This window comes from Scophthalmus maximus, chromosome 10, assembly GCF_022379125.1.
Source record: "Scophthalmus maximus strain ysfricsl-2021 chromosome 10, ASM2237912v1, whole genome shotgun sequence".
In the NCBI taxonomy this organism is placed as follows: Eukaryota; Metazoa; Chordata; class Actinopteri; order Pleuronectiformes; family Scophthalmidae; genus Scophthalmus; species Scophthalmus maximus.
The window spans coordinates 111,148-129,700 of record NC_061524.1 but is presented as its reverse complement, the minus strand read 5'-3'; the positions used below and the strand labels follow the sequence as shown (position 1 = coordinate 129,700).

Genomic DNA, 18,553 nt, shown 5'->3' with positions numbered 1-18,553 from the left:
GTTTGACCGGTGACTGGCTTTGATCACAGGTCAGCCGTTCAGCATCAGTTACCATGGTGATTTACCTTGGTAAGAAGAGAACCAGCTTCGTAGGACCGGAGTTCAACCTGAAGTTACCATGATAACCACATGTCCAGGCCTCGGTGAAGACGCGACAGCACAGTGAGTAACTGAGGACACTGTGTGTGTGCGTGTGTGCATGTGCGTGTTCACAGCTCATGTGGAAGTTAAGGTGAACATCTCCTGCAGAAGGTAAGACGACTCAGTGACGACAGAGACTCTTCATCATCTTCTTCGGCAGTTTAATCACATGATTCAGTTTCAATCAAAATGTGTTTGTTTAGTTTTAACTACTGATGCTCTGATCAAAAACATCAGTGACATCACTGGCTTTGTTTGCGGAGCTTGGCCCTCATCGCCGGACTGGGCCCACAGTAGATCTTGGGCGGGTCATAGGGCTTCGGCGGCGGTTCAGGTTTGGTGAGCTCAGGTTTCCCTGCTGGTTTTCCCACAACATATAGAAGAATATAAATATAAATATTAAGTATGTAATGTGCTGAAGAAGTTTCTGTTCAAACAACGTGAACAATAAAGTTTGATCAAACTGACGCCTGTTGTGAGTCTTTACGTGAACTCTCGCTGCCTGTCAGTCGTCTCCGAGGGTTTAGAACCTGGTTCTTAGGTGCGACAGAAGGAGATGAGGAGGGCTGGAGGAGGTGAGACAGGAGGAGATGAGGAGGGATGGAGGAGGTGAGCCAGGGGGAGAGGAGGTGAGACAGGAGGAGATGAGGAGGGCTGGAGGAGGTGAGCCAGGGGGAGAGGAGGTGAGACAGGAGGAGATGAGGAGGGATGGAGGAGGTGAGCCAGGGGGAGGTGGTGAGCCAAGGGGAGAGGAGGTGAGACAGGAGGAGATGAGAAGGGATGGAGGTGGTGAGCCAAGGGGAGAGGAGGTGAGCCAGGAGGAGATGGGGAGGTGGTGAGCCAGGGGGAGAGGAGGTGAGACAGGAGGAGATGAGGGGGACGGGCGGAGGTGAGACAGAAGGAGAGGACGTGAGGTGAGAGTGGGTGGATTCAGTTTGTCCTTTCTGTCGTCTTTTAATTCACCTCTGTGGAAAAGGTCATGAGGTCAAAGGTGTACAGGAGGATTTATACGACGTTAAATATCGCTGCAGCAATGAATTGTGGGTCTGTTCCTCCTTTCCTCTCACATAGAAAGCGCCAGTGTGTCCCCTGCTAAAGGAGAGAGGAAAGGAAACATTGAAGCTTCTTTCCTAAGCACTTGAGGGAACACTGACGGGTCATATCAAGATTTAGGAAACTTCCTCAGCAGAACTGACCATTTGACCTCAGCCTCAGGTTCTGTCCATAGATTTATTATTATACTTTATTATACTTAATTATTATCCTCTGACGCTCTGCTGCGGGTCGTGACCTCGTGGTTTTGGCGGGAAGGGGACCGGTCCAGGTGTCTGTTGCTAGGGAGACTGAAGCTCTGTCTCACCCTCATCCACCAAACACACTCGCCAATAAGAAAAATACCCGCGCGCGTCACCAGGCAGATTTACACCTCGACAACCAATCAGATGCCTCGGGTCCGGAACGGGCGCAGGACACAGACACAGACCGAGTGACAGCGACGAGTCCCGGGCAACTGCATCACGGAGACAAGATGCCGAACAAAACCAAGAAGGACAAGGTGAGTCAGCGGCGACGGGGCTGTTGTGACCCGCTGCGACCGCGGGTCGAACCGGCAGACCGACCGGGAGACCGAGGACCACTCGTGTCGGTTCACCGAGCGGCGGAGCTAACAGGCTCAGGCCCCGCTAAGCTAACGGCTAGCTGCAGAATTATGAGCCGCATTAAAGTGTGTGACGATGTCCCGCTGTCGGTACCGAGCTGCTGCTGCTCTTCCTCGTTCTTCTTCATCAGGCAGGAAACAGGCGCCTGAGCCTCCGTTAGACACGAGCTCGTGATGGGCTGCAGGTCCAGGACCAGGGACCCGGTAGTTCTGGTCCTGGTCCAGGTCTTCACTGAGATCATCTCAGATCATCAAACTGTTCAAACTGTGACTCTTTGTCTTTGTGTGGATTTGAACAGGAAACGAACAAATCTGCCAAAAGCAGCTTGAAGATCAACAACAACACGAGCAGCGGGAAAGATGCTGCTGCGGACAGCTGTGACGAGGTGAGTGACCTTTGACCTCATGATGACATCAGTGACTTTAGTTACGGTCCAATTGTCTGATTCTCTGAGGAAGTTTCCTGAATCTTGAAGTGACCGTCAGTGTTTCCTCATCACCTGATAATGTTCAGATTCTCTAAGTGCTTAGGAAAGAAGCTTCAATGTTTCCTTTCCTCTCCCCTTAGCAGAGGACACACTGGAGCTTCCTATGTGAGAGGAAAGGAGGAACAGACCCACGATTAATTGCAGCAGAGATATTAAACGTGACGCGTCATGAACGAACGTAAAGGATTCAATCTGAAGAAGAGGATGAATATGATCCAGATGTCAGTTACTGTTACATATGAATCATAAGACACTGAAACATGTTGATGGAGCCACTGAGGTTTTTGTAGTTCATCTTCAGAAATGTGTTGTTTCAGCACAACGTCACATGACGACGTCGTTTAGTGTCAGTGGAGTCTGATTCTCTTCTCCTAAGTCCTGTGAATCCTCCTTGACACCTTTCCTTGACCTCATGACCTTTAACACTGAGGTCAAGGAACAGTAGAGAGGAAGGACAGTTTGACCACACCCTGACTGTGCGTGTGTGTGTGTGTCCAGGCGCAGCAGCAGCAGAGCGGGAGTAAACGTCCCAGTAACAGCACGCCTCCTCCCACTCAGCTCAACAAGATCAAATACTCTGGAGGACCTCAGCTGGTAAAGAAGGAGAGACGCCACAGCTCGTCGCGCTTTAGCCTCACCAAGAACAGAGAGCTGCAGAAGCTAACGGCGCTCAAAGGTGACGACGTCAACAGGACGCTAACCTGACGTCAACCTGACGCTAACCTGATGTAAACTTGTGACCTTCAGTGACCTCTCCATCAGGCTCACCAAAGACTCTGTGTTAGAGTCATGTGACAGAAAGTGTCATCATACACATGCTGTGCTCTGATTGGCCACATGGTGGTTTCATGGTTTGAATGTGGCTCCAGTGTTCTCACCTGCCCCTCCCTCTCCCGTTGCCCCTGCCAGATGCCCCTCCCCCGGAGCGCGAGGAGCTGTTTGTGCAGAAGCTGCGTCAGTGCTGCGTCCTGTTCGACTTCCTCAGCGACCCGCTCAGTGACCTCAAGTACAAAGAGGTGAAGAGGGCGGGGCTCAATGAGATGGTCGACTACATCACACACAACAGTGACGTGGTGACCGAGTCCATCTACCCTGAGGCCGTCGTCATGGTGACCAATCTCACGCACACACACACACACGTTAGGACCTCACTGAGCCTTGTTTTGAAAAGTGGTGTAAATAAAGTAAAATTTCATGATCAACCAGGTTCTAATCCTAAACTCCTGTAACTTTGTTTTGAAAGGTTCTGTGACGTCAAGGCCCTGAGGCGTCTGTGTGCAGTTGTGTTCCAACAGTTGTATTTGTTCAGTTTTCAGTGAACTTGTTCCGGACACTTCCTCCGTCGTCGAACCCGACAGGAGCAGAGTTCGATCCTGAGGAGGACGAACCCACGCTGGAGTCCGCCTGGCCTCACCTGCAGGTGTGTGTGTGTGTGTGTGTGTGTGTGTGTGTGTGTGTGTGTGTGTGTGTGTGTGTGTGTGTGTGTGTGTGTGTGTGTGTGTGTGTGTGTGTGTGTGTGTGTGTGTGTGTGTGTGTGTGTGTGTGTGTGTGTGTGTGTGTGTGTGTGTGTGTGTGTGTGTGTGCGCGCGCGCGAGCGAGCGACACTGCAGCAGGAGACAGAACCCACAGACTGTCACTGCTGCTGGTTTTTGTTATTTTATAGTTTTTAAATGTTGCTATGAGCAAAAATTTGTTTTTAACAGAATTATTTTAAATATATTTTCAAACACCAGACAGTTGAAAGCCCACTGACTGTAAATAAAGATGGACGACATGATAAGTTTGATAATATGATAGATTGATTGATCACGTCTCTTCGTCCCTCGTTTGTCTCCTCAGCTCGTGTACGAGTTCTTCCTTCGCTTCCTCGAGTCTCCAGACTTTCAACCAAATGTTGCCAAAAAATACATCGACCAAAAGTTTGTAATGTCGGTAAGAAGTTCAGGAGGAATTGTACCATGTTGTTTGACTCTGACTCTCTGAATCTGTCTCTCTGACTCTGACTCTCACTCTCTGACTCTCTGACACTCTCACTCTCTGACACTCTGACTCTCTGACTCTCTCACTCTGACTCTCTGACTCTCTGACTCTCACTCTCTGTCTCTCTGTCTCTCTGACTCTCTCACTTTCTCAATCTCTGACACTCTCACTCTCTGACACTCTGACTCTCTGACTCTCTCACTCTGACTCTCTGACTCTCTGACTCTCACTCTCTGTCTCTCTGTCTCTCTGACTCTCTCACTTTCTCAATCTCTGACACTCTGACTCTCTCACTCTCTCACTCTCTGACTCTCACTCTCTCACTCTCTGACACTGACTCTCTCACTCTCTCACTCTCTGACTCTGACTCTCTCACTCTCTCACTCTGACTCTCTCACTCTCTCACTCTGACTCTCTCACTTTCTCACTCTCTCACTCTCTGACTTTCTCACTCTCTCACTCTCTGACTCTGACTCTCTCACTCTCTGACTCTGACTCTCTCACTCTCTCACTCTGACTCTCTCACTCTCTCACTCTGACTCTCTCACTCTCTGACACTGACTCTCTCACTCTGACTCTCTCACTCTCTGACACTGACTCTCTCACTCTCTGACTCTCTCACTCTCTGACTCTCTCACTCTCTGACACTGACTCTCTCACTCTCTGACTCTCTGACTCTCTCACTCTCTGACTCTCTCACTCTCTGACTCTCTCACTCTCTGACACTGACTCTCTCACTCTCTGACTCTCTGACTCTCTCACTCTCTGACTCTCTGACTCTCTGACTCTCTCACTCTGACTCTCTCACTCTCTGACTCTCTCACTCTCTGACACTCTGACTCTCTCACTCTCTGACTCTCTCACTCTCTGACTCTCTGACTCTCTCACTCTGACTCTCTCACTCTGACTCTCTGACTCTCTCACTCTGACTCTCTCACTCTCTGACTCTCTCACTTTCTCAATCTCTGACTCTCTCACTTTCTCACTCTCTCACTCTCTGACTTTCTCACTCTCTCACTCTCTCACTCTGACTCTCTCACTCTCTGACACTGACTCTCTCACTCTTTGACACTGACTCTCTGACACTTTGACACTCTGACTCTGACTCTGACTCTGACTCTCTCACTCTCTGACACTGACTCTCTCACTCTTTGACACTGACTCTCTCACTCTCTGACACTCTCACTCTCTGACTCTCTGACTCTCTCACTCTCTCACTCTCTGACTCTCTCACTCTCTCACTCTGACTCTCTCACTTTCTCACTCTCTCACTCTCTGACTTTCTCACTCTCTCACTCTCTCACTCTGACTCTCTCACTCTCTGACACTGACTCTCTCACTCTTTGACACTGACTCTCTGACACTTTGACACTCTGACTCTGACTCTGACTCTGACTCTCTCACTCTTTGACACTGACTCTCTGACACTTTGACACTCTGACTCTGACTCTCTCACTCTCTGACACTGACTCTCTGACACTTTGACTCTCTGACACTTTGGCTCTCTCACTCTCTGACACTCTCACTCTCTGGCTGTTGATTGGATGTTGAAGCTGCTGGAGCTGTTTGACAGTGAGGATCCCAGAGAGAGAGACTTCCTGAAGACAATCCTCCACCGGATCTACGGGAAGTTCCTTGGCCTCCGAGCTTACGTCCGCCGCCAGATCAACAACATCTTCTACAGGTCAGAACAGTTCCCCTGTCACCGTGAACACCAGGAAACACAGTGTGTCCTCACACACCACATAATAACGCAACATGAGACTGGTTCTTTTGATCCACAGATTTATCTACGAGACCGAACATCACAACGGCATCGCTGAGCTGCTGGAGATACTGGGCAGGTAACACACACACACACACACACACACACACACACACACACACAAACACAGTGTGTTACATGTGACGTGTGTGTGTGTGTGTCTCTCTCAGCATCATCAACGGTTTCGCGTTGCCTCTGAAAGAAGAACACAAGATGTTTCTCATCAGGGTTCTGCTGCCGCTTCATAAAGTCAAGTCCCTGAGCGTCTACCACCCACAGGTCAGTGACCTCTGTGACCTCAGAGCCTCTGTGATGTCATCTGTGACTGTGATGTCATCAGTGAGTGACGGTCTTGTGTCCTCAGCTGGCGTACTGTGTGGTCCAGTTCCTGGAGAAGGACAGCAGTCTGACTGAGCCAGTGAGTCACACGTCCTCTGTTTCCACGACAACACTGTGAAGCTGTGTTGTGTCCATAGTAATGTAGAGGGTGGACACCTGTATGATGTCATCTGATTGGCAGGTGATCATGGGTCTGCTGAAGTTCTGGCCAAAGACTCACAGTCCGAAGGAGGTGATGTTCCTGAACGAGCTGGAGGAGATTCTGGACGTGATCGAGCCCAACGAGTTCGTCAAGGTCCAGGAGCCGCTCTTCAGACAGCTAGCCAAGTGTGTGTCCAGCCCACACTTCCAGGTACCAAAACCAGAACCTGTCATTGTCTCATGTCAAGTCTTTCATTCTATGGTTATTTTCCAGTAGATGTATTTTTCATTGTAACCAATGATGATGTGATGATGTCATGGTGATGATTCCGTAATGATGATAATGATGTCATATGTGCAGGTGGCAGAACGAGCTCTGTACTACTGGAACAATGAATACATCATGAGTCTGATCAGTGACAACGCTGCCAAGATTCTGCCGATCATGTTTCCTGCTCTGTACAAGAACTCAAAGAGCCACTGGAACAAGTAACACACACACACACACACACACAACTGTGACTGGAAACATCAATACTGATCATACTCCACTTACAGACTCAGTGTTTGATAGTTTCCTGTTATTAATCATTAATAATCATACTGTCACAGAACTGATCAACACTGAAGCGGCTACATGATCTAATACTGCTCCTCTTCATCATCTTCCTCCTCCTCTTCCTCAGGACGATCCATGGTCTGATCTACAACGCTCTGAAACTCTTCATGGAGATGAACCAGAAACTGTTTGATGACTGTACACAACAGTACAAGGCTGAGAAGCAGAGGTAACAAACACACTCACTCTCTCTCGCGAATATCAGAAATGTTCTATGTTCTATACACAACCAATCACTTCACTGGGAACTGATTAATAATTCATCAGTGATGTCATGTTATGTGTTATTAATGTAGAGAGAAATACAAAGTGAAGGAGAGAGAAGAGGTTTGGTACAAGATCGAAGAGCTTGCTCGACAGAACCCACAGGTACAGAACATCTGTCCTCATGCTTCCTCTATCCTCACACCTGACTTCTATCCTCACACCTGTCCTCTGTCCTCTTCTTCACCTGTCTTCTATCCTCACACCTGACTTCTATCCTCACACCTGTCCTCTGTCCTCTTCTTCACCTGTCTTCTATCCTCACACCTGTCCTCTGTCCTCTTCTTCACCTGTCTTCTATCCTCACACCTGTCCTCTGTCCTCTTCTTCACCTGTCTTCTATCCTCACACCTGTCCTCTGTCCTCACACCTGACTTCTATCCTCACACCTGTCCTCTGTCCTCTTCTTCACCTGTCTTCTATCCTCACACCTGACTTCTATCCTCACACCTGTCGTCTTCTTCACCTGTCTTCTATCCTCACACCTGTCCTCTGTCCTCACACCTGACTTCTATCCTCACACCTGTCCTCTGTCCTCACACCTGACTTCTATCCTCACACCTGTCCTCTGTCCTCTTCTTCACCTGTCTTCTATCCTCACACCTGTCCTCTGTCCTCACACCTGACTTCTATCCTCACACCTGTCCTCTGTCCTCTTCTTCACCTGTCTTCTATCCTCACACCTGACTTCTATCCTCACACCTGTCCTCTGTCCTCTTCTTCACCTGTCTTCTATCCTCACACCTGTCCTCTGTCCTCACACCTGACTTCTATCCTCACACCTGTCCTCTGTCCTCACACCTGACTTCTATCCTCACACCTGTCCTCTGTCCTCACACCTGACTTCTATCCTCACACCTGTCCTCTGTCCTCACACCTGACTTCTATCCTCACACCTGTCCTCTGTCCTCTTCTTCACCTGTCTTCTATCCTCACACCTGTCCTCTTCTTCACCTGTCTTCTATCCTCACATCTGTCCTCTGTCCTCACACCTGACTTCTAGCCTCACATCTATCTTCACCTGTACTCTGTCCTCACACCTGTCTTCTATCTGTCCTCTGTCTTCACCTGTCCTTTGTCCTCAAATCTGTCCTCCTCTTCACCTGTCCTCTATCCTCACATCTGTCCTCTGTCCTCACACCTGTCCTCACCTGTCTCCTGTCTCATTCACTGTGTCATTCTTTACCTTCAGAGTAACAAGCTCCACCCCCTCCGGCCTGGACTCCGCCCACACGATGAGGTCAGAACTCTTTCAGGTTTATTAGTAAATAATTGATTAATCACCTGTTGATTGACAGGTCATTAATTTTATTTATAATTAATATTAAAATTATTACTGAAAACCAGTAACCAGTTGTGTATGTGTGTGTGTGTGTGTCTCTGTCTCTGTCTCTGTCTGTGTGTGTGTCTCTGTCTCTGTCTCTGTCTGTCTGTGTGTGTGTGTGTGTGTGTGTGTGTGTAGTACATGTTGTACAGTGACTCTGTAGCTGTTTACTCGATGGAAACAGAAACTCCAACAGCAGAAGATATTCAGCTGTTGAAGAAAACTGTGGAGACTGAAGCTTCACAGGTAGAGACACACACACAGACAGACAGACAGACAGACACAGACAGACAGACACACACACACACACTCACACACACAGAGACACACAAAGACACACACACACATTGGTCATAGTTCAGCATGAGACGAGTGTGTCACTGCATGAGAAGTTACAGGTGTCTCACCCGTCTCTTTGTGTGTGTGTGTCTCAGGGTGTGAAGGATCTAAAGAAGGACAAAGTCCTGACGAGGAGAAAGTCTGAGCTGCCGCAGGACGTCTACACCATCAAGGCTCTGGAGGCTCATAAGAGAGCTGAGGAGTATCTGACAGCCAATCAGGAGGCTCTCTGACTGGGGGGCGGTCCCCTCTGAGCACTCTGGGGTCAGATCAGGGCAGGGCTGACGCTGCGTTCAAGACCTATGACCTCTGACCCTGGTGGTTGACAACTAGAAAGAATCTGTAGAAGCTCCGCCTCTCCCCGTCATCGCTTAACACACCTGCTGCTGTTACACATGAACGCAGCACCAGGTCCCTGAGCATCCTGGTCCCTGAACGCAGCACCAGGTCCCTGAGCGTCCAGGTCCCTGAACGCAGCACCAGGTCCCTGAGCGTCCTGGTCCCTGAACACAGCACCAGGTCCCTGAGCGTCCAGGGCCCAGACGAAAAGTCCAACGGGACTTTTAGTCTGTGGTACTGCTTTTGTTTCCGTCTGAAGGTTCGAGTCTCTGTGGTCTCGCCGCCCTGACGCCTGGTCAACGTCTCGCACGTCACATGTTTGATTCTTCATGTTTAAAACGTGAGCCTATCAGCTGAACGGTGGTCGTCATGACGACAGGACTGAACAGGACAGCGTCAGCCCCTGAGCTCGTCAGTCCAGAGAGCTTTCTGATTGGCCGACAGAGAGTGAGGGATGAGTCATCAAACAGCTGACAGGAACATAGAAGAGATTCAAATGTGAAGTACCAGGATGTTGGTTTTAGACGCTGGAACATGAATGATTCATGCTGTGATGATGTCAGAGCAGCAGCTCGGTCCTGATTCGTGGCGTCATGTCTCAGTAAACGAAACAATCTATTGATCATGTGACAATCAGCTGATGTCCTGAGTCTGTCGTCGCCCGTCACCGTGGAAACATTCAGCAGAACCTAGAACCTGAGCCACACGGGTTCTTCAGGTTCTTCAGATTTAAGTTCCTCCAGTGGAACACCAGTCCCAGCACTTTAACTCAGTCGCATGACACCTGAACGCAGCAATGGTGACCTAAATGACAGCAAGTCTCCGCCCCCTCCACTGACCTGACCAATCACCTGTCAGCTTCAGTCCACTCAGCTTCCATTCTCCTGATTGGTTTATTATATTTTGACATAACGAGTTTAGACCAATGAAAAGTCAGAAACCACCCATCGGGTAAAAGGTCACTTAGACTCCCCATGACAGGGACGTTCAGGGGTCATTTTCAGATCCACTTCAGCTCTGTCTTTGAACACATCGTGAACCCTGATGTGACAGACGGACACTGAAGGCATCACAGAGGTGATGAGTCTCAGATTCCCATGATCCTCTGCTGCGTCACTTATGTTTAACAAACACGCTGAATCGCACCAAACGTTAATAAGAATGCTGCCGTCGTCATGACAACAGAGCAACTGGGTTCATGAACGTCGTCGTCATGACGACAGACCAACTGGGTTCATGATGTTTTGTAACAAAGATTCAAACTTCAGGACGTTATGATGTTTGTGACATGAACGTGTCATCAAACTGTTTCCATGGTAACAAGCTGGTCAAGTGACTATCTGGGGGGGGGGGGGGGGGGGGTAGCCCCCCCCCTCTTTCTCAGTGTGTTCACCAGGGGGCAGATCACTGTGCTCATGTTCTACTGCAGCCCCACCTCCTCCATCTGCCCCCTGGTGGACAAACTGAAACAAACCTCATGAACTATTCTCACGATTTAAATTTGTGCTAATTTGTCGAGGACGAAGAAACATTTCGTGACACAGCCTCACATCGGAACACATGTGACCTTTATGAGAACATGACAAGTATGATTTTGTACAAATGTTCATGTACAGAAGAAAATAAAATAATCAAGTGAACGTGTCTGACAGTTTGATTTACACACAATCTGACACACTGGTTCATCTAACAGATACAAACAGTTTTAATAAGGCGGAATGTGACATCATCCTAAATATCATTTTATTGAAGAATAATTAAGTCATGAATCATGTTTGTAGACGCTGTCATGACGATCAGTTCTGACATCATAACATTTATCTTTCAGTTTCCTGAATCGTAACAGACCGTCAGCTGGCAACAAGACAAAAAACAACGTTAATCCCTCGGTGTTGTCTGTCAGGCGCTTTGACCTGATCCTGTCGCTTGTCTCGTTTGTTTTAAATCTAAAATATAATTAAGTTAAGTTTATTACCACTGATCAGTGATCGATCCATCGACTGTTCAAAGTTTATCTTAGATTCAGTCTGACACGTTGATTCATTGATGATCAATATAATTCATCCTGTAACTTCCCAACGCTGTGTGGGGGTGTCCCTGAAGTGGGCGTGGTGTGGTCAGGGTCCGCTGAGGCGCAGGGCGCCGGCACTCTGCCGGCCCTGCAGGGTGTGTTGGACCATGTCCTTCCATTGGTCGTCGGAGATCTCCTGTGCCCATGCCGGCACGCCAACAACCGGCAATGCCACGGCCGCCATCGTCCTCTTCACCAGCTCCACGTGGTCTGCAGAGGACAGGAAGTGATATCAGGAAGTGATGTCAGCAGAGGACGCACGGTGACGCACAAATAAAGATTTTAAGACAACTTTATTTAAATGAGGAGAACCTGACAGACCTGCGTCCATGGGGATTGAGGCGTGGCTCCTCAGGGCCGCCGCCCCCTCGGGGTCGTCCTCGTCATCACTGTCAAGGGGAGGGGCTTCAGGAAGGTGGAGGCCCATCACCTGGAGGACGGACAGGACACCAATCAGAATGCTGATCAACACACGGACAGGTGGAAATGGGCGTGGCCTTTGTCAGGAGATTCAGTTGCCTACAGCGCTACCTGCTGGTAGACGTTTGATCATCTCACCTCGATCCTTTGCTGCACCTGCTGCACCTGCTCGGCGTGCGATGTCTCTGCCCCCGGCTCCACCTCCTCCGTGGCGTTCCCGCCGTCTGGATCCTGGTTCAGAGGTTGGTAATAATAACCTCCACTGTTCTCGTTCTCGTCCTCTTCTCCCCCCTCCTCCTCCTCCTCCCCCCCTCCCTCCCCCCCGCTCCAAACGGCCCCGCCCCCCGGCGGCAGCGTCCCGTCAGCCGGACGCTCGTCCTCCCCCAGCTCGTCCTCGGAGCTCGGTAAGACTCTCTCCGGTCCCATGGCGGCGCTGCTCACGTCCATCCACAGAAACGGAGACCTGGAAGGGGGGGGCACTGTTAACATGTTAGCAGAGCTGCAGTGTCTCATCGTGTGACTTCCTGTTTGAACCTTTTCAAACCTGCAGACTCAAAACATTTCATCATCAATAAACTAAGCTTGGATCAATTATCAGTTTCTGATCACCAGGATCAATACGTGAGCAGACGCCTGGTCCAGGTCTCACTGCAGCAATCGATCAATCAGTCAATCAATAGAAAATCAAATCAACCATTTGATAATCGATGAGTTTCGTCTGTTTCTGATCAGCAGACGTCTCCCTCACCAATCGATCAGGATCGATCTACTCACAGGTCTCCGTCTGATTAGTCCAGACTCACCTGAAGCAGGTGACCTGAGGAGGTCAAAGGTCACAGTAAACACTGGTCTGCTGAGCAGATACAAGGTTCCACATGCTAACAGCTCCGGGGGGACCTGTCCTCGCGCTGCAGCCCGTGTCTGACCCGCCTGTCGGACCGGGACCTGACGGGGATGCGGAGAACAGCTGGAGCGGCTAACGGCTGCGGTCTCCGGTGATGACGCGTTCTTTGGCTTTGATCACGACACAATCACAAACATCCACCAGGTGAGTGTGGGGTTCAGGTGCTCACCTGTCTGCCCTCCGTCCGTCTGTCTGTCTGTCCGTCTGCCTGCTCGGAGCTTCGGTTGTTAGCTATTAGCTGATAGCCGCTGCAAGCGGCAGCTGCTGATCAGTCGCTTCCGGGTACGTCACGACGCCACATTAAAACTTACGTCAGACGCGATCTTTTTTTCTAATAAAAAACTTTATTAACACATAAATGAATTAACAAAAAAAGTCGAAGAAGCACATATAGTAAGACATTAATGATGGAAAGAGTTTTTATAAATATAATAATTATGATTCTTTTTTAATGATCAGATTGTAATTTAGTAATTTAATAATTAAATAACGGTCTAAAACAATCAGACTAATTCTGTGGAAATGGTTAAAAAATGATTGATCAAAAACTATAAAAACAATAAAATCGTGTGTGTGTGTGAGTGTGTGTGTGTGTGTGTGTGTGTGTGTGTGTGTGTGTGTGTGTGTGTGTGTGTTTGTGTGTGTGTGTGTGTGTGTGTGTGATAGACCTGTTCCTCTTATCGTACTCAAAAGACTCTTATTCTGAAAGTCTGGAGCGGAAGTTGCAGCAGGTGATCGTGTTGGTGACGAGGAGCTGATCGATCCGCAGCTGTTGATCGATCAGCTCCTCGTCACTGATTATTAATGTGTCAATGATCAATACCTTCTTATTCTCCACGTGACGTCACCAACCAGGGAGGTTTCAAACGAGACTAAGAGGGGTGTGACGTCACACCTGTAATTATCGTGTGTTGAGGGAGATGTGTTACTCTGATCGGTTTTACAGGACTCAATCAGACTGATTGATTTATTTTATGGATCTCTTCAACATTTATTTTGAAAGTCTCATTAGATTCTGATATTGATCATGTTTAGTGTTTACACGTGATTTTATTCATATATAATCACGATGTTTATATTGTTATGAAAATAAAATAAGATCATTAGCCTTTTATTATTAATGATAACTAACATTATATTTCAATTAGTTAACCCCTAACCCTAACCCCAATTAGTTTGAGAATATTGTATTTTCTGTCATTATTGAAATGTATAATCTGACGTCACATGACACATTGTAGTGTTCTGTCGTCTGTGAAGTGATCAGAGTGAGACCTCCTCCTGCGGCTACTCCTCTCTGTCTCATAGTAACGGTCACCTGCAGAAACACACCGGGACTCGCTCCGACCGACGGACAGAGCCTCTGCTCGGCCGCAGCACTCCGACCTCCCGGTGCCACTGATCGAACCCGATCAATCGACACCGGATCGATCGATCCGATGACCGACGCGGTGGATCGGAAGCGGCGCGTGGCCTGCGGCGGGATCAGAGGCACCGGAGCAGCGAGTGATGACATCAGCGCGTGAGAGTCCCGATCGTCCGCGGGTCAGCTGATCGATCACTTATCAGGTTAATTGATCACCTCTCGACAGCACCAATCAGAGTCAGAGTCTGTTATTGATCACCTGATCAGCTGATCGGTTCTGGAACATTGTGATGCTCATCAATACTTTTGATTAATTGACTATTGATTAACTCTGGTTTATGATTTTCCAGATTGATCAGTGAGTGATCAGCTGATCGCACCATGATTAGCACCTATAGTGATAATTGATCACCAATCGATCAGGAGCTGGAACTATTGATCACAGAGAGATCTCCAACTTATTGATTAATCGTTTACACGTCAATCTATTGATCGACTTCATCTATGATGAGGGTTGAGTGATCCTGTGTCATTAGTGGGTCAATCAATAAGATCTATCAGCTGTTCGTCACATTATTAATATTAATGTGTCAGAGTGAACAGTCAGTTTCTTCTTCTTCTTCTGATGGTGATGATGGTCAGCAGCTCGTTGACGAACCAGGACAGAAAACATTTTTTTCTAAATAGTTGCAGTTCAATTTGTATTCTGTCCATCAACTCATCGAGCTATTGTCACAGCTCTGTGGTGATAATCGATCTCACGGCAGATCAATATATTAAATAACAACAGTTTGTCAGGATTCTGATAATTTGCTCCTGAAAGTATTGATTATTATGAAATTGAAATCTTCCACTTCTGATTGATTATGTGAATAAGAACCTGGAGCAGTACCACTTGTCCAACAGCAGAGGTCAGCAGAGGTCAGACTGGTTCCTCTTCAAATGATCTACAGCTCTGTTTCCCCTGCAGGTTCTCCCGGTTCTCCCGGTGCTCCCGTTTCTCCTGGTGCTCCCGTTTCTCCTGGTGCTCCCTGTTCTCCCAGTGCTCCTGGTGCTCCCTGATCCCATTCAGGATGCTGCCGGCCTCCATTCAGATCACGGGGGAGCAGCTGTCGGCGGCCGAGGTGCAGGACATCTGTGAGAGTCTGACGGAGGACGGCGTGCGGCTGTTGTCCGTCCGCGGCTGCCAACTCTCCGACCGAGACTTTGGACGAATCTGTCGCAGCGTCGCAGAGTCTCGCTCACTCGCTCAGCTCAACCTGAACCTGGGCGTCGTCTCCAGCAGCAGTCGGACTCGACACCTGGCCGACGCCCTGAACACCAATCGGTCCCTTCAGACGCTCTTGTGAGTAGAACCGTCCACCGCTCGTCTCGTGTTGATGAATTCGTCCTCTGGGGACAACGCAGTAAGACAGTGTCCCTGGCTCCTCCAGTCTCCATGGCAGCCCCCTGTTGGACGCCGGCCTGGTGACCCTGAACTCGGCCCTGTCGACCCACCCGAGCTTGGTCTGTCTGGACCTGGGGGACTGCATGCTGGGGGACGAGGCACTGGTTCTGATCTGCGGGATGCTGCCGCCTGACGGAGCCAAGTCAGGTAACACTGAACATCTGATCTCTTCTGTGTCGGCGAGAAACACCTGGTAACACCTGATCACTGTTGTTCTTCAGTCAGACGAGGGGGCGGAGCCTGGGTCTCATGGATCACTACTTGGTTCTGTAGAGTTCTGGAGGAGAAATTCTGGACAATGTCTGGAGCAACATTAGCTCACGTTAGTCCGTCTGAAAACAGCTTTAGTTACAGCACAGTGACATCACTCATCACCATGGCAACCACCTGCATCAGAGTGCAACACTAACTTCTTTAGCAACTTCCTGGAAGACTATGAAGGCAACGCCCAGTGTGACAGTGGTTGTGTCGCGTTCACTGACTCTCGTGAATAAAAGAGATTTTCTCTGCGCCTGTGATTATGTCACCGTTGCAGGATTATGACGCACGACAACAACACATCCCATAATGTGTGTGTGTGTGTGTGTGTGTGTGTGTGTGTGTGTGTGCGTGTGCGTGCGTGCGTGCGTGCGTGCGTGCGTGCGTGCGTGTGTGTGCAGGCCTCAGGGAGCTCACGCTCAGCGCCAACCCAGGGATCAGCTCTAAATCGTGGGCTCGGCTCAGCATCGCAGTGGCTCACAGCTCTCAGCTCCGAGTCCTCAACCTGGACTACAACCCGCTGGGTAACCGATCAACTTCCTGTTGATTAATCAATGAGGTTAATGATTATCTGGAGAGTAAGACCTGAACTCATCTGGAGCTCAGCGTCAGCACCAGGTCTCATGGTTCTGGTTCTGGTTCTGGTTCTGTCTACAGGAGATCAGATTGCAGGGATGTTGGCGGTTGCTGTGGCGTCCAGCAGAACCCTGGAGGTGTTGGACCTTGAGGGAACCGGACTGACCAACCAATCAGCACAGGTGGACCAATCACAGTGCTCATTCCTCTGTGGTTATGTGTGACATGTCACTGTCCAGCAGGGGGAGACACTGACGGTGGTGGTGGTGTTGGTTCTGTGCAGGTTTTCCTGGACATGGTGGAGAACTACCCGACCAGTCTGAGGGTTCTGGTTCTGGCAGAAAACCACATCAGTCCCGAGCTGCAGCAGCAGATCTGTGACCTGCTGTCTGAAGGAGACGACGATGACGACAGAGATGCCTCGCCCCTGCTCTCAGGCCCCGCCTCCAGCAGTGCCCTGCTGCCAATCAGAGACAAGTACCAACCAATCAGAGACAAGTACCAACCAATCAGAGACAAGTACCAGCCCCCTGCCTGGCTACCCCATAGCAGTAAGGGCTGAACACTCCCCCTGTCTCCCCCTTTTCCTGTCCTCAGTGTCCCCCCTACAATCTGTCCCCCCCTTCAATCTCTCCCCCCTACAGACTCACCTTACCTTCCATACTGTTCCCCTAAAGACGGTGAGACAGGTTCAGGCTTCACAAACCATCAGAACCAACAGTACCAGTAACCAGTAAACAGTTTACTATCTTGGTTCTCCTGGTTCTCCTGGTGTAGTATCAGTTCTAGTTGTAGTCAAACTGATACTGTTTTCACGTCAGCCTGGGTGTTAATCTGGTTCTGTCCCAGTGGAGCCGGTGTTCTCCTGATTCTCCTGGTTCTGTGGTGTTTGGTGTCTCAGTGACTGTACGAGGTTTTGTGTTCTCTATAATAACAAGTGTAGATCTGTAACTGAACTTGATGAATATTCATTAATGCTCTATTTTAAAATCTCCTCTTCCTCTGTGGTTCCACTGAGTCCTAGTCCTGGTCCTGGTTCAGGTCCTGGTCCAGTGCCTGGTTCAGATCCTGGTCCAGGTGCATGTCACAGAAGTGAATTTATGATATTATTAATTTTCCAGTTGGGGGCAGGGCTAGAACTCACTAACTTAATAATGCTCACTTAATAGTGAAAACAACGAATTTGAATCAGGTTCAGATGAATTTCATTTAAAGGAGCAGCAGAGCTAGTTCGTGAGCTCGTTAGCTTCCTCACTGGTGCAATGAATCCTGGGATAGTTTGTCCCGAGGAGAATCCCTGTTGAAGTGTTTCCGCTCCGTTATGACGCAATTGGTCTTCAAACGAAGCGGCCAAAGGAGGAGTGGCCTGAAGTGTGACACAGAATCGACAGGAAGTGGCGTTTGTTGGTCTAGATGACATCAGACTTGTTGAAGCTCTAAACGTGTCGTTCTTTGACCCACAGACTCCGGACCCCAGACCGTCCTGCTGACATCAGGTCTAGGTGAGAGCTTACTGGCTGAGACTGAGATGTGACCCCTCCCACAGACACACCCACTTCCTGTTTAACTGTTTGCACTTGATTTAGTTTTAGTTTTGGGGTTTGAATGTTTGTTTCTCTGCACTGCACTTCTGTAAGGTCACCTGACCACAGGTCGCAGGTCACCTGGTCACATTGTGCATGTTCGATGTAGCACCTGATATGAAACCTCAACACACAAGTGACTTACACACACGCTGTGATCAGGCTCCGCCCACAAAGACCACACAACTCCTCCCCCTGTCTCTCGGTCCAAACCAGAACCAGAGGAAGTCATGTCAGTCGTTTGTCATTGATGTCGTCTGTGGTCGGGAGCTCTAAATTAATCATTGACTGATGATTTGTTAAAATAAATATCGATCATGTCTCTGGGGATGGAGCCTGATCCGACGTGCAGCTGGTTCTGATGAATGTTTGTTCTGCTGCTCGATGTCACGATAATTAAACTGTTTACAGCTTCGTAAGAAACAACGACTATGATTCTTCTTTGTGTCTCGGGACCAAACCTGTGTCACCATGGAAACCGTGATCAGCTGACTACATGTTAGTTAACGAGTGTTGATGCCGTTGCGAAGCT

General features: G+C 49.0%; 3 protein-coding genes across 8 annotated transcripts; 2 read left to right on the top strand and 1 right to left on the bottom strand.

Moving 5' to 3' along the window:
- The first annotated feature begins 965 nt into the window (after positions 1-965).
- On the top strand, positions 966-11,036 carry ppp2r5d (protein phosphatase 2, regulatory subunit B', delta). 4 transcript variants are annotated; one of them, XM_035606826.2, is made up of 17 exons: positions 970-1,696; positions 2,098-2,184; positions 2,785-2,962; positions 3,196-3,395; positions 3,596-3,706; positions 4,126-4,218; positions 5,820-5,950; positions 6,051-6,110; positions 6,202-6,310; positions 6,396-6,449; positions 6,552-6,722; positions 6,873-7,000; positions 7,198-7,299; positions 7,427-7,499; positions 8,587-8,634; positions 8,857-8,964; positions 9,153-11,036. In XM_035606826.2, the coding sequence occupies exons 1-17, from the start codon at positions 1,670-1,672 to the stop codon at positions 9,288-9,290; spliced, it is 1,818 nt and encodes a 605-aa protein (XP_035462719.1). In that variant the 5' UTR covers positions 970-1,669; the 3' UTR covers positions 9,291-11,036. The 4 variants fall into 4 exon arrangements, 3 of the variants coding, with proteins under 3 accessions (XP_035462719.1, XP_035462721.1, XP_035462720.1); XM_035606828.2 differs by lacking the exon at positions 970-1,696 and adding an exon at positions 2,370-2,507; XM_035606827.2 differs by lacking the exon at positions 970-1,696 and adding an exon at positions 2,367-2,507 and having other exon boundaries at positions 2,104-2,184.
- On the bottom strand, positions 10,943-13,113 carry mea1 (male-enhanced antigen 1). Of its 2 annotated transcripts, none has more exons than XM_047334933.1 (4): positions 12,961-13,113; positions 12,026-12,350; positions 11,789-11,897; positions 10,943-11,677 (listed from the first exon to the last, which is right to left on the bottom strand). In XM_047334933.1, the coding sequence occupies exons 2-4, from the start codon at positions 12,332-12,334 to the stop codon at positions 11,514-11,516; spliced, it is 582 nt and encodes a 193-aa protein (XP_047190889.1). In that variant the 5' UTR covers positions 12,335-12,350; positions 12,961-13,113; the 3' UTR covers positions 10,943-11,513. The 2 variants fall into 2 exon arrangements, with proteins under 2 accessions (XP_047190889.1, XP_035462739.2); XM_035606846.2 differs by lacking the exon at positions 12,961-13,113 and adding an exon at positions 12,691-12,833.
- On the top strand, positions 12,950-18,444 carry lrrc73 (leucine rich repeat containing 73). Of its 2 annotated transcripts, none has more exons than XM_035606844.1 (8): positions 12,950-13,073; positions 14,100-14,360; positions 15,128-15,502; positions 15,591-15,751; positions 16,264-16,386; positions 16,520-16,620; positions 16,722-16,989; positions 17,902-18,444. In XM_035606844.1, exons 3-8 carry the CDS (start codon positions 15,231-15,233, stop codon positions 17,970-17,972), a joined length of 996 nt encoding a protein of 331 aa, XP_035462737.1. In that variant the 5' UTR covers positions 12,950-13,073; positions 14,100-14,360; positions 15,128-15,230; the 3' UTR covers positions 17,973-18,444. The 2 variants fall into 2 exon arrangements, with proteins under 2 accessions (XP_035462737.1, XP_035462738.1); XM_035606845.1 differs by having other exon boundaries at positions 12,974-13,073; positions 14,116-14,360.
- The last annotated feature ends 109 nt before the right edge of the window (positions 18,445-18,553 follow it).